At 40.2% G+C, this 24,735-nt stretch overlaps 1 protein-coding gene across 3 annotated transcripts; it reads left to right on the top strand.

Moving 5' to 3' along the window:
• The first annotated feature begins 1,450 nt into the window (after nt 1-1,450).
• LOC139045870 (zinc finger protein with KRAB and SCAN domains 8-like) lies at nt 1,451-18,977 on the top strand. Of its 3 annotated transcripts, none has more exons than XM_070515440.1 (6): nt 1,451-2,468; nt 3,289-3,433; nt 4,605-4,753; nt 7,547-8,641; nt 10,236-10,349; nt 18,537-18,977. In XM_070515440.1, exon 4 carries the CDS (start codon nt 7,605-7,607, stop codon nt 8,427-8,429), a length of 825 nt encoding a protein of 274 aa, XP_070371541.1. In that variant the 5' UTR covers nt 1,451-2,468; nt 3,289-3,433; nt 4,605-4,753; nt 7,547-7,604; the 3' UTR covers nt 8,430-8,641; nt 10,236-10,349; nt 18,537-18,977. The 3 variants fall into 3 exon arrangements, 2 of the variants coding, with proteins under 2 accessions (XP_070371541.1, XP_070371542.1); XR_011505137.1 differs by lacking the exon at nt 7,547-8,641 and having other exon boundaries at nt 1,577-2,068; nt 2,273-2,433; XM_070515441.1 differs by lacking the exons at nt 1,451-2,468; nt 3,289-3,433; nt 18,537-18,977 and adding an exon at nt 11,437-11,840 and having other exon boundaries at nt 4,615-4,753.
• Nucleotides 18,978-24,735: the final 5,758 nt, after the last annotated feature.

Genomic DNA, 24,735 nt, shown 5'->3' with positions numbered 1-24,735 from the left:
AGCAAGTTTTTAACAGACTGTTAATCCTACTTAGGAAGGCAGATATGTAGGGGGAGATGTGATTTCCTAAATTAAATGGCTTAAAAGAAGACCTTTCAAAAATATGTCTCCTTTTGTAGCTCTATGGTACTTCCTTCAACAAGTTTAAAAAGGATCAATCCCAGAGTTAGAAAATCAGTTCAATGTGTAACACACCAAAGAAGTAACTACATTGCTCTGTTGTGTTTAAGTATTCATAGTCTGTAGAATGCTAGGTTGGGAAGTGACTTTTGAGATCATTTTCCAACCTGTTCTCTAAATAGAGGTCCAGAGAGTCCACCCATTGCACTGGGTCACCCATTAAGTTAGTGGTACAGGTGGAAAGAGAATCCAGGTTTTCTGAGACTCTGCCCATTTCTTTTTTGGCTGGGTATGCCCTCAAGTCTGAACCTTGTTATTGTATGTTCTTAATTTATACTCTGCCATGGGATGGATTCATACTTAGTGCCTCCACCTGTAATGTTTCATTTTAAGAATTACTCCTTTTATCAGCTTGTATGTCCGAACCAGTATACTGTCAGCCTGCAAAAACAGAAACCAGTTTAAGAAGCAAAGTGTTTATCAAGGAACAAAGAATTGAGATTTCAGGAGCACAGATTCAGGTAGAAACCCAAATAGAGTCCAGTCCTGCTAGGGAGGACACTCAAAGTCCGGGGTGGTAAAGCATTTTAATTGGAGCTGGAGGCAGACAGCTAATCTTGGGTAAAAATTGAATTTTGATTGTATCTTCAAAAAGTTCACAATCAGTCTTTGTGATCAGGATGTCTGTTCTCCTGCTGACCTCTCAAACAATTGCTTGTAAAACAATTGTAGTTTTGGCCCAGTCCAAGGTTCAAGACAGCAAAGCAGTTTCTCCAGAGAGGCCAGCTCCATTTTCAAATAGCTCCACTGAAATCAATTTTGACAATACTGACTGGTATCTTGAGTTAAATTCTTTCATAAATGAGTAGTTTGAGGGATTTTTGCAGTATCACAGTAATGTTTTGAAAGCCCTGCTTTCATGGGCCTGGTCCCTAATCCTCACGAAAGCAGAGAATATGCAGCATTGGCTTTCAGATCACTAATAGTGAAGACCAGGGCTCTTGCGGTCCCGCCTGCTGGTTTTAGGGGTCCTGTAGGGCCCACACTGGAGATGTTGCCTTTTCCCATAAGCAGTGTCTTTAAATTCCAAGATTCAAGGGTGGTCCTACCCTGGGTAAAATCAGGAAGCAAAAATCACTTTCGGTGAAGGGTGAGGTAGGAAAGCCAAGTCTTGCGGATGGGCCTGGGGTAGAGGCGGTCCCAGAAAGATCGACCAGGACCTGGGCCTGAGCTCGAGACAGCCAGCCGGGAGCGAAACCAGGCCCCGCCTGGAGATTTCCGGGCTCCTGGGCCCGCCCCGGAAGTGCTGAGAGGGACTTCCGCCCCGTAGGGAGCGGAAGGAGCTGATTGCTGTTCTCGGTCTAGGGCCGACTGCTCTGCGTTTGGGCGGTGGCGCGGTGGGCGTTGTTCAGCTGCAACCTCTCAGATCCTCTCTCGCGAGGCAGGCCCGGGTGGAGTGCTGAGGGGAAGCTAGTGAGGCTGCCCATCTTGGGACCGTGAGGATTACGGCTAAATGCAACATTCCTAGGAAGGGTATTTCACGCCATTCAGTGCTGCTGGAGTCCACATTTGGGACTGCTTCCCTCTCGGGATTATAACTTTGGTCTTTACGGTCTTCAGAGTTTTGAGGCCTGACAACAACGTGGACCCCTGATATATTTGGTATCACTGCGCATCAGACCCTCAGTTCTCCTTTCCAAACAAAAAGAAGAAACTGCAAATGACTGGAAATTGTTAGGGGCTCTAAGTTTAAGAGAGACTTCCTCTTCCAATTCTTCTTGTGCCCATTACATTACCTTTTGATTGCAGAATACACCTCTTTATTTCAGCTTGGCAATAATTTATTGCTCTTCCCCTTTAGCAGTCACTTTTCCATCCACGCCAGGGCAGAACCACTTTCCAGCAACGGTAATGCCGTTCTCTACTGACGACCGTGTCCAGGCCCTTGGTCAGTAATGCACAGAAGCACTGGCGGGGAGATTCCCGTGGCGCAGGACCACACCTGCCATCCCAGTCTGTGATCTGACAGCCCTTCTTAGCAAATTAGCCCTTTATTTGATATTGCTCTTTTTTCTGCCGTAACCCTCAGTAATTAGCGTAACAACTATGGCAGTCTTTGCTTTTTCTTTGAGTAAAATAATTTCTTTTACAGAAGAAATGTTCTCGAAGAAGAGGCCCTCAAGAGGAATCTTACTGCATTTGGAAAGCTGCACGGCTGCATTTTAGAGGATCTGGTTTTGCTGGTTCCAAGGATTCCGTTAGCAGAAAACTCGCTCTGAGCTGGCTCCAGCAGCTCGGTTGACAATGGCTGAGGTCAATTCCCCATCATTCTTCCTGAGGAGCGCTAGGTCTGGGAGTGGGAGCAGCGTGCGGTTGGGGGTAGGGAGTTGTTGGGAAAGTGGCTACCTGGACGACCCGAAGAGTGAGTTGGATGAACCCAGATAGCAGGAAGGGAAGAGAGAGGTATTTTTCAAGTCATCTTAAAGCTTTTAGTCTTTTAGGGATTCTTCTCTTCTGTTCTCTTGTTTAGGCATTTAAGTCTAACGGGGTTTTGTCTAAGGGCTTTAAAATGGAGCCAGGAAGCTATTAAGGAAATGGGTCTTATAGACGTCCTCACGGAGCAGAACATGAACTTTTTAACAGAGTTAACACTGCAAGAAACCTGCGGCTGGTCACAGTGACGAACTTTTGCCTCCCTCTAGCTAGCCTTAGCAATCAATTATGTTTTGCCAAGATTAGCTTTCTGCCGCCAACCCCAATTAATATTTTTTGTAATGCAAACCTCCCTCTTTTGCCTTTAAAAGCCTCTGCTTCTTACTCCCTAGCGGGACATTATTTGAGTTGTTACCCGGATCTGTGTACCCTGAATTGCAATTCTTTGATCCCAAAATAAACGCCTCTCTGCCTCTCATTTTTAGCTCTTTATTTTTAGGTTAAAAAATTTAATTTCTCTGTCCCTCCATTTCCTCATCTGTGAGGATGATAAAAGCACCTGCGTAGAGATGTTATCAAGATTACATGAACAGTACTTGATACATAAGAAGTCCTACCTAGATTATTTGTTGTAATTAATTCTTCCTCTCCTTATTTCCCTGGGACTGGCCTGCTCTGCTGATTTATTTGTTTATATGGTGATTTATTCACAATTTCATGTATTTAATTTTCCAGATTCCAGCTCTTGCATGCAGTCAAGAAGTAATCTAGCAAGAAATGCCAGCTCTGGGAGCAGGAGAATCACTGTCTCTCTAGCTCCTACTCCGTAATACACCACTGAAATATCAATTATAGGGATCCTTCCCCCTAAAGAAGAGTTGTAAGTGTTAAAATTGACATTCTGTGGTCTTCTGAAGGTTCTAGAAGTAAGAGGCCTGAGGAGACCCTTTTTTTTAAATCTTCTATTTAACGGAATCAGAATAAGTGTATTGTTGTGAATGCTTAGCAGAATCTGATTCAAAGTGAGGATGGAACAAGAGGGAAGCCAGCTCAGCTCTGCCGTTTCCACAATGTTATTGTTTAGGAGTTCCATCTTTGCTGCCTATTGTCTCAGATATAAGTTGTAAATATGTTTTCCATTTTTTATTTGTCTTTGACTTTGCTTAAGGTGGTTTTGTTTGTTTACTGTGCAGGAAATTTGATTCTTTGCATAGAGGTTAGATTTATCAGTCTTTTCATTTATGGCCTCTGGATTTTGGCTCATAATTAGAAAGGCCTTCCTGAGGTTATAACCTTCTGAGGTTATAAAACACTTCTCCCAGGTTTTCCTATGGTACTTTTATAGTTTCATTTGTAACATTTATAATTTTGATTTATTTGGAATATTTACCCATGCATAGAGTGAGGTAGGAATCCAATTTAAGATTTTCCAGATGATTACCCAGTTCTCTTCCTACATTTATTGAAAAGTCTACTCATCTTTTTCTTACTGATTTGCCACCTTTGTTATATGCTAAATTTCTGCCTCTGATTGCATCTATTTCTGGACTTTCTATTCTGTACATTTGTCTATCTCACTCATCAGTACTACACTGTTTAATTATTGAGGCTTTATAATATGTCTAAAATCCTTTAGGACAATTGCCCCTTCATTGCCCTTCTTTTTCAGAGTTTTCCCAGGAAGTCTTGCTTGTTTATTTTTCTATGTGAAGTTTAAAATCTACTTATAAAAAAGTTAGTATTTTTATCGGAATAGTGTTAAATTTACAAATTAATTTAGGGATTAGTTTCTGAGTGCTAAGCCCCAAGGAGCCATATGGTGGTTCATCTAGGAGGCAAGTGGAAGGAGTTGGGACTGTGACAGATGTAGGTTCAAATTTCATCTGTGCTGTTTTATTAGTTCTCTGACCTTGTAAAATTTATCTGCTTCTCAGTTTTCTTATATATGAGAGGAGGACTATAATGTCTACTTTGCAGGATTAAAGGAGATAAAAAGTATACAATGTCTTCTTCGGAGTGAATAGAATCCTTTCCTCTCCTGCTCCTTTCAGGGCATCAACTCTCGAACCACCGAGAAGGAAGCCTCCGCGATCCTAGAGCGGCCCCCAGGTGCCCAGGGGCGGGGTTCCGCGGAAGGCGACCTCTCCAGGCCAGTGGTGGCCTGAGTCGGTCGTCAGGTTGTGTAACTGCACATCTCCAGGTGAGTCTTCTGTTATCCTACCTCTCTGGTTTTGAGTGACCTCTGGGGCGAGCACCGCAGAGGAGGGGGAACTACCTGCTGCGCCATGTCGCCTCAAGCCTGTCCCCCGACCCTGCCCTCTGACCCCTGTGCCTCCCCTCACCCCGCCCCTCTTTTCACGCTCCTCACTTTCTTCTTTTACTGTCTTTTCCTTGCCTTCTACCCCTGCCTCTTCTGCCCTTCCCCTCTTCCCTCCCCTCCCTTGCCGCACTGCCAAGGCCGACTCCCCAGAGGCCCTGGGAGCGAGGATGGCGGGGGCGCAGGGGCTCTGCGGCCAGAGCCCTACCAAGCCCGGATCTTGGGCTGAGGCCCGCAGTCCCCAGCAGCGTCTTCGGGGCTCGGAGGAGACATAATCACAGTGACCTGCCTGCCTGTTCTGACAGGGCCGATTTCCAGAGGCGGGGAAGGAGAGTAGGGGAAAGGAGGAGACCCTCTTTTCTCTTGGCCCTGTGTCCTCAACTCTCCTTTGTGCTCTATTATGACCTTGGTAGCTGAGGGACACGCAATTTTATCTAGATGTTCTTGAAATAGTTTCATTGTGCCTCAAAGAAAAGATCAGCTTAGCTGAATACTATGCTCGGGAAAGCTCCTTTCTTTTGATATCTGTATTGCATTTTTCCACCCCCACCCAGCTTTTTTCTTCTGTTTAAAAGATAAGAGCAATCGTTTCTTTCTTCTTGATAGCTTTTCTTTGAAGTTAAAAAGTTAAAGGTTTCTGATGACAGCTCACAAAAGTACTTTATATGTACCTGTAGCCTTAAAATAATTTATTCAGAAAAAAATAAATATTTATCCTTTGTAGTTGCCTGAAGTCAATATCAGCAGTTTGGGGCTCTGAGGGGAATGTATTATGGGAAAAGAAGGAACATTGAAGCAGGAGTGGGAAAGGCTAATTCTAGTGTGAGCAAGCTGCAGATCAAGAAGGATTTGGGTAGGACTAGGGGTTCCCCATGTTTTGCTAAGGGCAGAGCAGCTTACACCACGTGCTTCCATGGTAACCGTGTTTCTGGACTCTGGGCAAAGGTTCATGTACATGTGACCTGTGCACTGAGTGAGCCTTTTTCAGTGTTGCTAAGGAGCTACTCTTCAGAGAAACTTGACAGAAGAGCATGGCTTAGAAATAGTACAGCTCCTAAGCCGTGGAGGATATAGTGTCTGTGACAACAAACCTGTGACCGATTTCTGGGGAATCCCTTCCTCCCCTCACAAATCAGAGGCTTAAGAAATACATGTTCATATAAAGAAATATTGGAAAGACACAAGAAACTAATAAAAGTGATTACCTATGGAGGTGGCAAACTGAGGGGGATCAGGGTGGAAACAAGACTTCTCTACATGTATCTTTTTAGATGATTTTGACTTTTGAATTGTATTTTACCTATTCAAAAATAGAGACAAATTTTTAAATAAAATGTTTGGAATAGTTTCTGGACTCTGGGCATTTTAGATTCACAGAAAAAAATGTGAAGATAGTACGAAGAGTTCCTATATACCCCACACCCAATTTCCCGTATTATTAGTATCTTACATTAGTATAGTACATTTATCACAACTCTGGAATTACTTTTGACTATTATTATTAAAGTCTACTTCATTTACATTTTCTTAGTTTTTATCTAATGTCCTTTTTCTATTTCAGGATCCCATCCAAGATACCATATTAAATTGTCATGTCTCCATAGGTTCCTCTTGGCTGTGACAGTTTCTCAGGCTTTCCTGGTTTTTGATGACCTTTACAGTTTTTAGGAGTACTTGTCAGGTGTTTTGTAGAATGTCACTCATTTGCAGTTTGACTGATCTTTTTCTCATTATGATACTGAGGTTATAGGTTAAGTGGAGGAAGACCACAGAGGTGAAGTGCCATTCTCATTTCCTCGTATCAAGGGTGCATATTGTCAACTTGACTTATCACTATTGAGACCTAAAACAATTTATAAGATGGAAAAAAGCAGAGGGGATAATTTGTGTAATTTGAGTTTAGAGCAAAAGTTTTATCAAGTCTGGATAAAATTGGATTTGTTCCCAAGGAATATGAGAGTGGCAGCAATCAACCAAGTTCTCCACATGTTGGTTTGAACTATAAAGATGAAAGGGGCTGGTGGAGCCCCTTTCTTTGGAGTTAAAGGGTCTGTTCTATCACAGTTCCAGAGAAGACAAAGCATCGCTGTTGCTAAGATACTGTCTATCATAGCAACAGCTGCTGCAGTAATAGTAATGGTAGCAATAGGCAGAGCTTCTGTTATTCCCATGTCTCTCTTCCAACCCGCATATTGTGGACTCTTGTAAGTGGTAAAACACACCTGTCAAAGATGTTATTGTCATTTTTCCAAACTTACTCGTTATCAGTTGAATTTCTGATTCTTTCTGCCTTCTCTATTCCTTTACTCCTTCATCTGCTCTGCTGTCTGCAAATCTCTTCAATTCCTGTCTTGTTTCCTAATTTAATTAAATATGATAAAAAGTATTTTTAAGTAGGAACTATATATTATTTTAAATTCACTTATATCCCAGACTCTGTGCTTTATAAAGAGTAGATTTAAATAGTCATTTGAGTCAGGTGTTCATTCCAGTAGTTCTGTGATGTTACTATGTTGTGGTACAGACTGAATAAAAACATTTGATCTGGCTGCCATATGATTGGTGTGCCCTGGGGTTGTCAAACATATTCAAGAGTCCTACTTAAGTCTGTTTTCAAAATATATTGCTTTAGCAGCAGGAAAGATTTAGATTTGAAAGGTCTGTTTATTATTTCAGGCATCAAGGCCAGAGGTATGAACAAGGTATTGATTCTGAAGGGAAGATTTTTGTAAGAATGGACCCACACCAGAAGGTCCCCAGCATATATAATGGGGATACTTTAGGGGAGATTAATGGAGAGATTCCTGAGTATGAAAAAGTCCCTCTGTATGAAGACCAATTAGAAAGGCACGAGGACGGGCCCACAGAGGAAAGACGGTATAAATGCAGTGATTGTGGAAAGAAGTTTGCCCAGAGCTCAGGCCTTGTTCGTCATCGGAGAATCCACACTGGAGAGAAACCCTATGAGTGTGATCACTGTGGAAAAGCCTTCAGTGTGCGCTCAACCCTCACAGTGCATGAAAGAATCCACACTGGTGAGAAACCCTATACTTGTAACGAGTGTAGGAAAGCCTTCAGTGTGAGGGCACACCTGATTATACATCAGAGAATCCACAATGGAGAGAAACCCTACGAATGTATTGAATGTGGCAAAGCATTTAGTGTGAGCTCAGACCTTATCAAACATCAGAGAATCCACTCTGGTGAGAGACCTTATGAGTGTAATGAGTGTGGAAAAGCTTTCAGTGTGAGCTCAGCACTCATCAAACATCAAAGAATCCACACAGGAGAGAAGCCGTATGAGTGTAAGGAGTGTGGAAAGGCCTTCTATGTGAACTCAGCCCTTATAAATCATCAGAGGATTCACTCTGGAGAAAGGCCCTATGAGTGTGGACAATGCAGGAAGGCATTCAGCCAGATCTCAACCCTTATTCATCACCAGAGAATCCATACTGGAGAGAAACCCTACGAGTGTGACGAGTGTGGGAAAGCTTTCCGTGGGAGCTCTAATCTTGCCAAACACCAGAAAATACATACCAAAGGGAAGTGTCAAAAGTGATTTATGTGGTGAAGATATTCAAAGGACTTTTTTTGTATCAGAAGTTACCACCAAAAGAAGGGTATGGTTAAAGTTAATGTTTTAATTGACGCTTGGTCCCTTGAAATATTAAAGAAGTGAGAAGTCAGTGAAAAATGACTCCATCATAATAATGACCAACTAAAGCTCTAAAATCACATCTACTTCTGAGAATGCAGTTTACAACTCATAAGGTAAAGCCATTTAAAAACCATATGCCATAATGTAGTTTGTTTTGGTTTAGTAAGAGCAAACTTCAGTATTTCAAGCATGGTTTTTATTTTTATGTATGAACCTGTTATTGTTATTGTTGTTGCTACCAGTATTACAAGTGAGACATTAAATTTTGAAATTGGAAGTAATGTTGGTGAGACAGGGACAACATATCCTCATTGAATCTGGACATACTAACCTATTGGTTTTCCTTTCTTTGCCTTTGATATCCCATTATGCTCTCAGGGTTGTCTAGCTGGGTTAGTGACCTCCTGGCAGAAGGTAGACTATCTCTTTTTAGGTAGCAATCCCAGTAGGTTGTTCTTCAAGATTATTCTTGCTTAGTTAACAAAGCCCTAGCCTTTTGACTTACTGATCCAATAAACCCTGACCTTAACTGAGCTTCCTGAACCAAAACAAAATAACGAAAAACCTCTTAGAGTCAGGTCCTCCTACCCTTTGCATTTAGTGTTTCTCAGAGTGTAATGTGGCATATGCAAAGAAAGACTGAGACGTATGAGAATAGGACAAGCTTAGGGAACTACTGTTGAGTTGCAGTTGGCATTGGTTTTAGGATGACTTTCAAGGACCTGAGTGACTGTGTGAAACTTGATAACTGATATCAATCAGGAGAGCTCAGATTCGGGAGGTGGTAGAAAGTTGATTCAATTTGGAAAATGTCTTTCCTACGTTGGTGGAAATCCCAGGAGAACTATTCACCAGACTATACCCTAACTTCCTAGCCCGAATCCCTAGGCCTAAAACACAAACCCTGTATATGTACATATGAAACTCAGGAAAAAGATTTAGACTTTAAAATTACTTTTTTATTATTTTACTATATTAATAGGGATTTCTCACTCCTGGGTAACAGGTCTGAAATTCTTTTGATCCTTGAAACTTAATCTTGTGAGGGTCAAGACGAACACCAAATTGATAGAAATTGCAGATTGCTTTGGTCCATGCTGTGGACAGGTAGAAGGGAATAGTCTCTGAGAAGGTAAAATAGTGTTCACTCCTCAGAGTAGGACTCTATTGCAAAGAGATGCACAGTTTCCATGGATTCTCATCAGCAAATCAGGCAAGTCAGCTGCAAGACACACGGGATTCCATGAAGCTCTGAGCCCACTTGTGCCATCAAGCACTGAGGTCACAGATGCATGTGAAAGAGCACATTATGAAGTCTCTGGTACTGAAGTAGTGCTTACCACCCTGCGCGAGTAACTCTAGGCCTGGACATGGGGGCTGAAGGCAGAGAAGGACATGGTTCTGGAGCTCAAACTGTGTGGATAGAACCTCACTTAGGGCATGGGGCATATTGGAGAAACTAAGGCACATACTTAGAGGCAGAAGTGAAGGGCCTCAGCAAAGCACCAGGAAGTTGTCTTTACTATACTGGGTTGAAAGTGTGAATTTCTTTGCCCTGCTTCTTCCTGCGTTTGGCAATTGAAGGACACTGTGGTTTCTCCTTACTCTGCCCTGGAGAGAGTTCCCTGTCATCCTGTGTCTTTGTTGTTATCACCAGTGTTTTCAGTTTTTACTTCTTTGGCCTCAGCTGTCTTGGTTTTTTCTTAGGATGGAGGTTTGCAAACAGAGTCTTCTGGGTGGAGAACACCCTTCTGGGATCAGCACTGAAGAGATGCCATATGCCACCCCAAACCAGCACAGTTGAATCTTAAGCAGTAACTGGTGAGTATTCTGAAGACTTTGAAGGAGCAGATGGTCTGGCAAAAGAAATCCCTTTTACTGAAGAATTTAGTGTTATAAGATCAGGATACATGTAACATGTTATTCCTTGTGAGCTCAAATTAAGGTGTTAATGATTATCTGTTTTAGGCTGGATCTTGTGCCTGATGTTAGGAATACAAAGATAAAGGAAAAAAGCACTCTGCTCTACAGGGGCTTACAGTCTATTTGGCGACAGGGAGAAGGGAGTAGAAAGAAAACAACAATTACAGTGATAAAGCCACTGGGTTTGCACAAAGTGCTTTGCACTCAAGGTGTAATAACTACTCACAAGAGTGTTGGAAAGCCTTTGGAGAAGGATGAAATCCTGGAGAAAGAATGAGTTCTGCTGCCATATGAAAAAGAATGAAGGAAGGTACAGTGGGAATAGTATGTTAAAAAGCACAGTGCATCTGGGGGGAAAAGAAGGAAGTTTTCACTGACTGTTTATTGAATGCATTATGGAAGTAGTGACAGATGAAACAGAGAGAGCCAGGGGCCAGACCATGAAATGCCTGGATTTCTATTCTAGGAAGTATGAAACATCTTCTCTAGGCTAATGTTTTTCAACCACTTTATGCACTAGGAAATGCATTTCACATTGTAACTCAGTATACCATTGTTGGGAGAGACAGTCCTCCTTGGACCAGTTGCACTCCTACACATCTTGCTGGGTGTGCCAGCACTGCAAGGCCCTGGCCACTTTCTTACCCAGGCCACTTCTTAGTGTTGTTTATGCACCTGGTGTCCTTGAGAGATGAGGTAACATCTCTTGAACAAAGAGTAGGCTAGCTTCCTGTGTGCTTACTGGTGGTTTGGTGCTCTTTATGGAAAGTTCCTATTTGATTCTTATACATGTTGCAGGAATTATGTACATGTTCTCAATATGAGCTCTTTACACAGAGAATGCAAATATCCTCTCCAACTCTATGGCTTGCCTTTTTATTCTCTTAATGGTGTCTTTTAATGAGCATTAATTTTTAAGTTTAATATAGTCCAGTTTGTTAATCTTTTTCTTTCGTGTGTGTTTTTGTTTTGTTTGTCTTTGAAGATTTCTTTCTCTGCCTTAAGATCATGAAGATACTTTTTTCTTTGAGGAAGATTAGCCCTGAGCTAACATCTGCTGCCAATCCTCCTCTTTTTGCTGGGGAAGACTGACCCTGAGCTAACATCCGTGCCCATCTTCCTCTACTTTATATGTGGGACGCCTGCCACAGCATGGCTTGCCAAGTGATGCCGTGTCCGCACCCGGGATCTGAACTGGCGAACCCCAGGCTCCCAAAGCAAAACATGCGCACTTAACCGCTGCACCACCAGGCCAGCCCCCAAATACTTTCTGTTTGGTCTTAAAAAGTTCTGTAATTTTGCTTTTCCATTTATATCTATAATGCATTTGAAATTGGTTTTTGTGCCTTTTCCCATGTGGATATCCAGTTTATCCTACATCATTTGTAGGTAAGACTCTCTTTCGCCACTGTTCTGCAATGCTAATTTGTCGTATATTAATTGTCCACATGTGCATAGATTTGTTTCTAGTTTCTCTATTATGTTCCATTGGTTTATTTGGCTATCCCTGCATCAGTACCACATTTTCCTAATTATTGTACCTTTACATTATGTTTAGATAGCCAGTGGAACAAATCATCCTACCTGAGGAGTCCAGCTCTAAATTTCTGTGTGTGATTTTTCAGACCTGACCACAGGTAATTGCAGAGGCTTTATCCCTCATGGGGGAAAGCTAGCCTCCCGCACTAGACCTGAGGCACAGCCAAAGCATGCAGTCTCTGAAGGGAGTTGCAGTCAAGGACTCAGACTGCCTGGCCAGTTATACTCTCAGGCATATCTGCATTCCTAGCCCAGGCACCTCCATTTGGAGGCCTGTTTATTAGGGGCCTTGCCCAAGCAACTCTGCCAAGACCCCCTTATTGGGGTGGGAGAACCTTGAAGACAGTTTTCTCTACTCTAACTTAGTACTCAGTACTTTTCCACTCTTAGCCTTTTCCCCTCTTCCTCCCCCTGCCTCCTGGGTCCATTAAATGACTGCAGCCTTTTGTGTGCTGCTCGCTTGGCAATGCAACAGTCCCCACATTTGTGCTGATTCACTTGACCCTCGCCTGGCATGTTCCATGGATAAGAATGGAACACAGCAGGAGCCAGCACTTTCTCCTGTTGAGCTTCTTGATAAGGCTATTGCAGTAAATGTTTAAAGACTTCTCGTCAAGCCACACTGTGGCGGAATTCCACATAAAATAGAGGAAGATTGGCACAGATGGTAGCTCAGTGGCAGTCTTCCTCAAGCAAAAAGAGAAAGATTGGCAACAGATGTTAGCTCAGGGCCAATCTTCCTCTCAGAAAAATAAAAATTTTTTAAAAAGACTTGGCTGTTACTCTCATTTTTGCCTATGTTAACTGACCACTGCAACACCTGGCAGCTCAACTCTCTCCAGCTCAGCTTAGCTCTTGATACCATCTTATCCTACTTCACAAGTGTCTTGGATGTTCTTGACCCTTTGCATTTACGTATAAATTTTAGAATCAGCTATCCACTCCCTCCCCAAAAAATCTGTTGGGATTTTGATTGGGACTGTATTGAATCTATAGACTAATCTCGGGAGACTCAATATATATACATGAGTCTTCCAATCCATGAACATTTCTTTAGGGTCTTAGTTTTTCCCAATAATATTTTATTGTTTTTTTTTTGCAGAGGCCTTGAAGACCTTTGTTAGATTTATTCCTAGACATCTGATACTTTTTCCATGCAATTGTTAGTGGCACCTTTTTTTTTTCAATTCCTCTTTCTGTTAACAGAGACTTTCAATTGATTTTTATATATTGAGTTTTTATCCAGCATTCTAATAATTTTATATGTGGATTCTTTTGGTTTTTATACATAACATTTGCAAATAATGTTTTATTTCTTACTTTCCAATCCTTACGTCTTTTTTTTTTCTTGCCTTATTTTACTAGATGACCTCCAGTGTCATAATAAAAAGAAGTGATGGTAGCTGGAATATTTGTCTGGAAGAAATGCTGTTACCTCAGCTGTAGGTTCCCCTCTCCACTGACCCATCTTGAGATGAGCATTCTCCCATATCTCCAATGTTTTTCAGACTTAGAGATTCCAACTCTATGCTGACCATTTACTTCTCGGTGTGTACTTTCAGTGGAGGAGAAGTAGGTTCTGAGGGCTGCCAGTCCCATTGGCTCAAAAGAAATCATTTTCCCATTTGTTACTTCACCCTTCTCCTGGATCTGGTTTTGGTAATATACAGTTGATTTTCATTTTTCACAGTAGTTGTGTTCTATAAAGTTGCCACAAACACTGAATTAATGAATACTGAACTCCTTGAGGAAATACAGGGTTAGATTCCTATGAGCGTCTGGTCACATTTTTGTCAATTGAAATGGTATTGCATTGCGTAGGTTCATTTGCCAAGGTCTTTATAAAACAAGCCAATCTTATCAACATTGAAAACCAGCTCTTCAGTATAACCCATTTCTTGTATAACACTGAACAGGTATTTTAAAAATTCTACCACAGCCTCCTGGTGGTAGAACCTGCCTTGCCTGCAAATTTAACATTTTCCAAACTCTATCAGTGTGTGAGCTAGCTAGCCAGCACTAGCTGAGAAGGGTTTATCATTTCCTGACCCTGGTTAACAAGATGGTAAATTTCTTTAGCTTTCAGGCTCACAGCAGTGCTCTCTGCTATGCTTTTTTTTTTTGTATCGGTTGTCATCTCATAAATACACAAGTTTAGCTGCTTTTCCCTATTTTCCATCTCTTCATCAAACACTATAGATGTTACTGTAGCACTTTCTGGAGCAGCCTCCTGTACAGATCATTAAATTTCCTCTTCCTTTTTCTGGATTTACTGTATTATTGATTTATTACTATTGAACTCAGGCAACAGCAGTATAATTCATGTATGAATGAAGCTTATCTAGCACATGTATTTTCTCTGGAAGGCACATCACAGCCTTCTTATGCTTAGGAAAACTAGACAGCACTTCAGCACTATGCTTGGGGGGATTTTAAACAGCAAAATCACCTACAAAAAATGCAGCACTAATTAGGCCACAAAAAGGACACTTGTTTGCAGTATGAGAATTGAAACAAAGGTAGAGTGTCATCTTGTTTGATCTCAGCTAGAAACAGCAGCAACTCAAATTTTTGCCACTCTGTGCATACCCAGGAATGACTGCAAAAGTGCCACAAGTGTCAATTAGGGGTAACAAGTAATGTTAGCAAGTACATGAGTTCACAAATATGGAATCCATGAATAAACAGGATTAACTCATTTAACCAATGGGTTTTGTGATGTGTATTAATGGAGTTTTTCAAGCTTCTCACAGTTTAGTTCCTTTGCTTCTATCTCCAGTACATAATAGTTTTCTCAGTGTGTCTTTGTGTCTGCTGTTCTTTCAGCCTATGATACTAGATTCTTTCAAGCAATCTTGTGGTATTTTTCCATACAGCTTTAATTCTGTGTAAGCTCTTTTCAGAATTCAGGGACTCAATTGGTACTCTTGTTACTGTGTACTTATGTGATTTTCTAAATAGATTATTCATTTTTGAGTATATCTTAAGCATAACATTTATTTTTGTTTATTTAAGATTTATACTATATTCAGTTCCAAAAAGGATTTAGGGAACACATACTTTCACAATGAAAATGGGACACTTGGGAATAAAAACAGATCCAAATTATATCTACTTAGATAGATATAATCTAATAGATTATATTATCTTTTAGTATATAATAGATTATATCTATTAGGTTCTTGGGGCTGCCATAACAAATTACTACAAACTTGCTGGCATGAAATAAGAGAAATTTATTCTTGCACAGTTATGAAGGCCAGAAATCCAAAATCAAGGTGTTAGGAGGGCCACATTCCCTCCAAAGACTGCAGGGGAGAACCCTTTCTGACTTCTTTGAGCTTCCAGAAATTCCTTATCTTGTAGTTATATCACTTAAAACTGTCTTCATGTGGGCCTTCACTTTCCTCTTTCTGTCTTCTCTTCTATCACTTAAAAGGACACTTGTTGTTGGATTTAAGGCCCACCTGGATAATCCAAGATGATCTCATCTTGAGATCATTAATTACATCTGCAGGGACCCTTTTCTCAAATAAGGTCACATTCACATGTTCTGAGGATTAGGACGTAGACATTCCTTTTTGAGGGGTCACTATTCAACCTACTACAGATGGTAAATTTCTCTCTTCTCTGAGATAAATTAATTAATAGTTGAGTACTGAAGTTGAAGTTTTCTGGCCATTAAGACAGAATGGAAAATATGTTGGTTTATACTGTTTTTCATTTGCCTAACAAAAGAAAGCAGTTATATTTGACTGCAAAGATGACCTTTTTCCTGGAACTAAATGCAAGTAAATATGTTGCTTGAGTGCCTGTGTAAAGGATATTGAATAATAGTACATTATCTTCAACTATAGTTTTAAATAGAGAAACACTTAAAATGGATCATAGTGAACCCTTGAAACAATTTCATAAAATCTTTTTTGTGTAGTTTATTATTAAATTATAAAAAGTGCACAAATCATAAGTATTTGTGAGTGCAGAAATTATAAGCAGTTTTGAGTTTAAACTAAGTGAACATGCCTGAGTAACCCATACCCAGCTCAAGAAAGAATATTCCCAGCATTCTAGAACACTCCTTTTATCCCTATGCTCCGTCCCATTCTTACTTCTCCAAAGGCCACCATTGTTATGACTCCTAAATACCATGGATGAGTTTTGCCTGTTTTTGAACTTCATACACATTGTACTCTTTGGTACCTGGCTTATTTCTTTCAACATTATGTTTGTGAGATCATTCCATGCTGTTGAGTGTAGTTTTAGTTCACTCTCCCATGAAGTTTCTAACTCAGTGAAGCATTTCTGCATGTGGCTAAGACAGTATTCAGGGTTTTGCTTTATATGATAATCATGCTTAATTATAAAAGGGTTAGACTTAGAGAATCTAAATGTATAGAAAGTTAAATGATTATCAAGTAGCTTCTCTCAAATTTCAAATGCCTTAAGCAAGCATTAGGTAAGTATTGGGTTGAGATTCTTGACTGAATTCTCTGACAGGAACCTATGATCACCTATTCTATGTAGCCACCTTTGGTCCTTTTTGTAATGATTTAGGAGGTGGATGGATGAATAGGTAGCTGAACTTTATTCTTGTCCAGACATAAGGCCAACCCACTCTAGCATGGGCACGAATAGTAGAGGAATGTAAGTAAAGCAATTATTCCTCAGGAGAGAAACATTGGATCTTCTCAATCAGTTTGGGTGCTGACTTGGGATTCCAAAATTCTTTATCAAAAAGCTTAAAAGAGACCACATTAGACTGAAAGATGTTTAGAACAAGTCTCACTTGGTGACTCCCTAATTTATTAAAAAGTCTTAGGTTGAGCTCCATTTGATATCTGCTAAACAAATGTACAAATATACTTCTGTTCCCCATTACCACTTCCAATTTTTCCCTTCTTCCACCTCCCATAGCACGTTGTTTCTTTCTTAGGACACTTACCTGACATTTTGCTTTGTATTTGTTTGCCTCTCATCCTGCTTATTTGATTACAAGTTCTTTGATTGCAGGGATTATGTATGATTCCTTATGGATTCTCTGCAGCCCCTAGTGCACTGAAATGGTGTGAGATTGTAGAAGTCATTTTAGGCTAATTACGATCAACTAGCTTTTTATTATGTAAACAACAGCCCCCTCCCCCCACCCAAACTCTCAGTGGCTTACAGTACGAGATTTATTCTTGTTTATGTTGCATGTCAGTTATGGATCAGTTTCAGCTCAACAGCACATTCTTTCCATTCTAGGATACAGGCTAGAGGAGTATGCCTACCTTGAATATGCTCCTGTTATGGTAAAAGAAAAACAATGGTAGTAACACATGATGACTTTTAAAGCATCTACTGGAGAGGAGCATATGGCATTTCCACTTACATTTCATTAGCCAACACAAGTCAAATGACCAAGCTTACTATCATCTATAGGGTGGGGAAAAATAATTCTTACCAAAAAATACAGTGAATGACTAAAAAAATTAGTATAATCTACCATTGATATAGTGTATCTACCATGATAGCCAATATTTATGGAATGCTTTCTATGCCAGGGCTTTTTATGAGTGCCTTATATATATATTTTTTTCTCAATAAAAAATAATGATATGAGATACATACTACTATACTCCCATTTTACAGCTGAAGAAATTGAGGAGCAGAGACATTAAATAACTTGCCCAAGATCACACAGCTAGGAAATGTTAGAATCAGGAATTGAAACCAGAAGTCTAACACAACAACCTGTTCTCTTAACCACTGTGCTGTATTATGAAAGTTGTAATCCGAAGGTTGTTTATGCACCACAGTAGGCTTTAAGAGCCAGTGTATTATGCTGATAGAAACTTTAAAGGTATGATTCAAGAGTCCTTGGTCTCAACCTGTCTTTACCTCTAAGTATCCATGTTACCTAGGTCAATGCCACCTAGCTGGGCCTGTTTCTACATCCTTAAAAACAAGAGAAACAGGCCAGATATTCTCTGATATCCCTTCTAGCTTTGAGATTTTTATAATTTCTCCAAATAGATAGTAAAATGCCTTGTTGATGTGATGACCCTCTTATTTAATCTGCTGTTTTATGTGTTGTTACACTCACAGGAGATCTTAAAGAAATATCAAGTCTCCTCCTCAGTGCCTTCCTCCTCTTTTACTTCTCCTGCTGCACATTAGTGATAATACTAATAATAGTAGTAGCTTCTATTTTTTGAGACCTATTCTGTTCCAGGTACTTTTTCAGGCTCCGTAGGTAAGTTATTTCATTTAAAAGTATAGACTATGTTTAGAAAAGAAGCAAAGCTGGAAAAAAATGATGCTCTAAATGTTAATTTTAAGAACATAAAACTAAGAACAGGAAAATAAACCCAAAAAAGCAGAAGGAAGAAAATGCTAAAGATAAGAGCAGAAATTAATGAAAAGCAAGTATATATTCTTTCTTAGAACTTTTATATATAAAAAACTGTGTTTTAGGTAGTTTCTGTAGGCTATTCTCATACTTGGACTCCCTCTTTCTGCCCCTGGGGAGAAGATGCTAATTGCATAATCAACTTGTTCTTTCAGATGGTGATTCAGACCTTAAACAAGGAGTCCATGTCAAAGCAGAGTTTTCCAGAAGTCCAGCACAGAGGATGATGCCTTAAGGACTAAATGGGAACATTCCTCAGGGGCTCCACACTGGACAAGTCCACGGGCTTCTGAATAGTTTGCCCGAGTGAGGGAGGAGCTGCTTTGATGAAGCACAACCTATATTGCCTCAAGCCAAGGAGAGTATCACTCTGAGGGAGAGACCTAAGACACCTGGGAAAATTCGCCCTGAAGTTCAGTCCTGTCAATGCTCTGGGAGTGGGAAATACTTCATTCAGCTTGCACATGATTTTCAATTTCAACTGTAATAAAAGCAGCAGCCCCCCAATGTAAAGTGAGTGGAAAAGTCATTGTTCCAAAAATATCCCTCCCTTATAAAACAAACCCTGACCCACCAGCAGCCCTAAATAAACACCAGCATATCTAACCTGGAAGAAAGCCCAATGAGTATCGAGCCTGGAAAGACCTTCAGTGTATACCTAAGTCCCATTAAACAACAGAGGAGCCATCCTGGAGAAGACTCCCGTGAGAGTAAAGAATGTGGCAAAATCTTCAGGTACTGGAATGATCTTGTCAGACATCAGAGAATCCTTGTGGATATCTTCAGTATCAGAAGACTGTATGTGAGCTCAAGTCTCATTAAACATAAGCAAATTCATTTTGGACAGGAGCCTTATCATGAATGTGGCAAAGCATTGAAGTTCTGTGATAGCTTTGTTAAACATTAGAGAATCTGCACTGAAGAAGACCCAAGGATGTGAAGAGTATAGTAAAGGGTTCGTTGTGTTTCAACTCTGGTCACCAACCAAAGAACCCATGCTGAAAAGTACCATTGTGAATGTGGTGATTCGGGGAAGACCTTCATTTGGAAGCCAGCACTTAGTAATTACCAAAAAACCCACACTGGAAAGAAACCCCACAAATGTAAAAACATAGGAAGGCCTTCTCTAAATGCTCAATCTTATACATCAGAAAATCCACACTGGAACAAAACTGTGTATGTGTGACCACTGTGGGGAAGCTTTCAGTCAAAGTTCAGATCTTATCAAACATCAGAGAGTCTTATGAGAGAAGTCTTATGACTGGGACACGTGTGGGAAAACCTTTTGATGAACAACTCTCTTACCAAACATCAGAGGATACACAACAAAATGAACCTCAATAGTCAGATATGTGGTAGAGGTAGTATAGGACTTTTTCAATATCAAGCATCACCATTAAGAAAAAACCCAATTGCATATAATCCCTTTAACTGGTATTATTTTATGGAACTAAGGACACATTTTATTAGAAAGAGACTTTGTCTTGTCACTTCCTGGGCAAAGTTGAATTAAAACAGATCCAGATCTCTATGGACGTTTAACTCTCTTTGGCACGGTTTTTCATTTTCTGTAGTGAAGGTAGAGAGTAGGGGGAAGCCTTTATAACTAATCAAACCTTGGATAATCCAAACATTATTTATTACATTTATTGGTTTTTGTTTGGAATTCATGATGCTAATTAAAGTAGTTTTTTCTAAGAATAATTTTCACATTGATTCCTGGGACCCAACAAGTATACCACTTCTGTGAGATTTACTTGCTTTTACTTTTTATAGTGTTAGTAGATCTGGGAAAGGCTGCAAATAAATATCTACGTTTGGTAAGCCATTTCACAGAATTTTCTGTCCGTTTGTAAAAAAAAGAAAAGAGAGAAATGTGAGTAGGCCTAGTGAACTTGTGGTATATTGAACAACAGACCATATTTACTTTGTTTACCTTTGTGTCTCTAACATATAGAATAGTGACTGACACAGAGAAGACCCTCCAACATGCTTGTTGAATGACTGTTTGAGGAGTTCTGTTCATGGGTTGGTATCAGTTCAGGCTGAAAAGGGACCTGTAATAGTTTACCATAAGATCTGCCCCCTTCCTAGACCTGGTCAATGAATGACCTTCTAAATAATCCAGGCTCAAAGAAATCACAATGGAAACTAGAAAATATATTGAATTGTACTTCTGATAAAGATGGAGTAACAAAGACTGAATTTTCTCTCCCACCATAAAAAAGCTAAAAACCTGGACAAAATTAATGAATAACCATTTTTAAGACATTAGAAATCAAGCGATGTAGGATAGCAATCCCTGAAAGCAGGAAACAAGTGAAATGAATACTGTAATTGCCCCAGCTTACTGCCATGAGGGGATTTTGACTGTTACACAGGGAGAGGGAACCTAGGTGGAACTGGCAGATTGTCTGAGATGAGGATACAGTTGAGAGTCTGAAAAGACCAAGGTGGCTATAGTTCACAGGGCAGAATGATAGAAAGTGCTGTACGGAGAACCCCAGAGACTAGAGTCCCTCTCCAGTCTTCAGGAGTAAGTATCAGGGCATCACATGAAGAAACTACCCTGGCTCAGAGAAAGAACCACCCAAAAGAATTAAAGGAAACAGTACACAGCATTACACAAGACTGAGAATAGTACCTGATCCTGCCAACAAGACTGAAAAATGCTCTAATTCACAAAGCATTGGGTAAAGTACTCAGAAGGAGTCTACCTCAGTATTGAGGAATACTTAGCTATGTTAGTTTCCTTTTGCTGCGGTAACGGATTATCATGAACTTAGAAGCTTAAAAGAACACAAATTTGTTGTCTTACAGTTCTGGGAGTCAAAAATCCAAAATGAGTCTCACAGGGCTGAAATCGAGCTGTCAGCGTGGTTGCATGCCTTTTGTGGAGCTCACGGGGAGAATTTATTTCCTGGCCTTTTACAGCTTCTAGGGGTCACATATATTCCTTGGCTCTTGCCCCATGTCTCCATCTTCAAGCCAGCATCAGGTTGAGTCCTCACATCATATCCAACATCTTTGGCCTCCCTCTTCCACTGTTAAGGACCCTTGTGATTATACTGGGCTCATACAAATAATACAAGATAATCTACCTCTATTAAGGTCAGCTGATTAGCAACCTTAATTCTATTTGCAACTTTATCCACTTTATAGATCTTCTTAAAGAACTAGTGTTCACTTTTTTGTGTTGTCTATTTTTTGTTTCCTATTTCCTTGATTTTTACTCTTTATTACTTTAATTTTTTACAAAAGTAATTTATTTCTTCTTGAAGGAGCCTTGGTAGTTTTTGTCTTTCAAAGAATTTTTCCATTTAACCTAAGTTGTCAAATTTATTGCCATGCTAGTTTTCATAATATCCATGTATTATCTTTTCAATATGTGTAGAATTAGTACTGATTCCTCTTCTTCATTCCTGACATGCATAATTTGAGTCTTCATTTTTCCAAATCATGTGAGTGATATCAGTGGAAATGGTGGAGTTAGTACCTCTGAAAATCTTCATAAAACCAACAAGAATACTGGCAAAATGTCAGAATCAACTTTTTGTGAACTGTGGAAATTAAGAAAAAGCTTACAGTAATCCAGCGCATGTTTATTCAAGAAAAAAATGACTAAATCTCAGTAAGAATAGTGAGCTGTGTGGTGTTTTAACTTGTGCTATTTCCATTCCTCGCTCTCCGCACTCAGCTCCACAGTAGCCTGAAAACCTACAGCCTGCAATCATGATGAAAACCAGCAACCCTGCAGCCACTGGAGGGACACAACAGTGTTGGAGTGCCTTCAAAGCACCATTCCCAAATTGTCATTATTTGACCTGTCTGATGGTTCCCTGGAAGATTCCACGCTCCAGGCTTGTCTTTATTTGACAAGCCTTTATTCGACAATTGAGTGGTCATCTGTGTTAGCTAATTGCCTTTATCCAAATGAAAAAGAAAACTTCTCATGTTTATAACAAGCAAGTACTTATAATGTGGAGCCAGGCATCTAGTTAACTACCACCAAGTGGGGAAGGGTGAGGGTTTGGAAAGGGAAATGAGATAGGGGTGCTGTCTTCCTAATGTTTACATTTCAAAGAGGTGGAGCCCAGGCCATTAAGAAAAACATTCCTGGGTGTTAAAGTAGGAGAGTCTTATTTAGCTTTAAAAAAATGATTTACATCCCTCTAAGAGATAGAGAAAGATTTTACAATTGTACAAGTTTTCTAAATAAAATGCTCTAAGGGGGGGTGGATCTCTTTTTTGCAGTGGGGAATATTAAATATTTTATTTTTAGGTTCATATTTACCCTTACAACTAGAAAGGACAAAACATTGCTAAGAGACATTGGGGAATGCCTAAATAAATGGTAACACATCTCATGTGAATGGATTGCAAGATTTAATATTGTTAAGATTGCAATATTCCCAAATTGATGTAAAGGTTCAGTTCAATCTCCTTCAAAATTCCAGCTGCCTTTTTCTTCCCCAAAAATTGAAAAACTGATCCTAAAATTTCATATGGAAATGTAAGAGACCAAGATTAGCCATAGCAATCTTGAAAAATAAGAAAAAAGTCAGAGGAATCACACTTCTTGATTTCAAAACTTACTACTGAAAAAGATTCTTTGCTTGGGCAAATTTTAGTCAGCCTCCTGAACATTCTCGTAGGCACATCTGTGCACTTGCTTGACAAATCTAGCTTTAGCAAGAACTCTGCAAAGTCAGTGTAACCAGAACCTCCCACCCTCAATGTCTGATCACTCTCAACACCTGATCACGTTTCTCATCCTTCATCATCTCCCAAGTGATGTGTGATCACCCTGGCCTGTCTTCAGCAAGAATCCTGATAGGTCAGTTTAGCCAGAACCCTCCTTCTCTCTGTTTCCTCTTAGTAATTTTCCCTCCACTGGCCCCCACCCTGCTTCCTGGCTATAAATTCTCACTTGCCCTTGCTATTCCGAGTTGAGCCCAATCTTCCTCCACCACTGTAAAATCCCATTGCAGTGGTCCGGAATACAGTCTGCCTTACCACCTTTAACAAGCATCATTGAATATGCTTTTTTAACACTACAAGGCTTCAGTAATCACAACTGTAGTGCTGGCATAAAGATAAACACGTGGCTCAGTGAAATAGAAATGAATGTCTAGAAATTAACTTATGCATTTATAGTCAATTGTTTTTTACTTATTTATTTTTTAGGAAGATTAGCCCTGAGCTAACATCTGCCGCCAGTCCTCCTCTTTTTGCTGAGGAAGACTGGCCCTGAGCTGACATCCGTGCCTATCTTCCTCTACTTTATATGTGGGACACCTGCCACAGCATGGCTTGACAGGTGGCCGTAGGTCTGCACTCAGGATCCAAACTGGCAAACCCCAAGCCACCGAAGCAGAATGTGCTAACTTAACCGCTGCGCCACAAGGCCAGCCCCGACAGTCAATCGTTTTTTGACAAGGTGTCAAGATAATTCAATGGGGGAAGGTAGTCTTTTAAAGAAATGGTCCTGGGACAACTGGGTAGCTATATGCAAAAGAATGAATTTGGACCCCTACCTAACACCATAGGAAAAAACTAACTCAAAGTGGATCAAAGACCTAAGGGTAAGAGTTGAATTTTAAAACATTTGGGAGAAAACGGGTGTAAATATTTGTGACCTTGGAGTGGGCAATGATTTCTTAGATAATATTAGAAGCTCAAGAAACCAAATTAAACATAGAGAAATTGAACTTCATCCAAATTAAAAACTTTTGTGCTTCAAAGAACACCATCAACAAAGTGAAATTTTCTCCCATGGAATGGGAGAAAATAGTGCAAATCATATATCTGATAACAGTCTAGCATCCAGAATAGCAACTCAACAACAAAAAGACAAACAACCCAATTTAAAAATGGGCAGGGGCCGTCCCCGTGGCCAAGTGGTTGTTTGTGTGCTCCGCTCCTGCAGCCTAGGGTTTCACCGGTTCGAATCCTGGGCGCGGACATGGCACCGTTCATCAAGCCATGCTGAGGTGGCATTCCACATGCCACAACTGGAAGGACCCACAACTAGAAATACACAACTATGTACCAGGGGGCTTTGGGGAGAAAAAGATAAAATTTTTAAAAAATGGGCAAAGGATTTGAGTAGACATTTCTTCCAAGAAGATAAACAAATGGACAATAAGTGCAAGAAAAGATGTTCAGCATCATTTTACATTAGGAAAATGCAAATCAAAACCATGAGATACCATGTCAAAGACACTAAGATGGCTATAATCAAAAAATCAGAAAGTAACAAGCGTTAACAAGGATATGGAGAATTTGGAGCCCTCCTACTTTGCTGGTGGGAATACAAAATGGCATAGCCACTTTGGAAAACAGTTTGGCAGT

Source organism: Equus asinus, chromosome 8 (genome assembly GCF_041296235.1).
Source record: "Equus asinus isolate D_3611 breed Donkey chromosome 8, EquAss-T2T_v2, whole genome shotgun sequence".
Lineage (NCBI taxonomy): Eukaryota > Metazoa > Chordata > Mammalia > Perissodactyla > Equidae > Equus > Equus asinus.
Note: the sequence above shows the minus strand (reverse complement) of the source record. Positions and strands in the feature narration are given on the sequence as shown.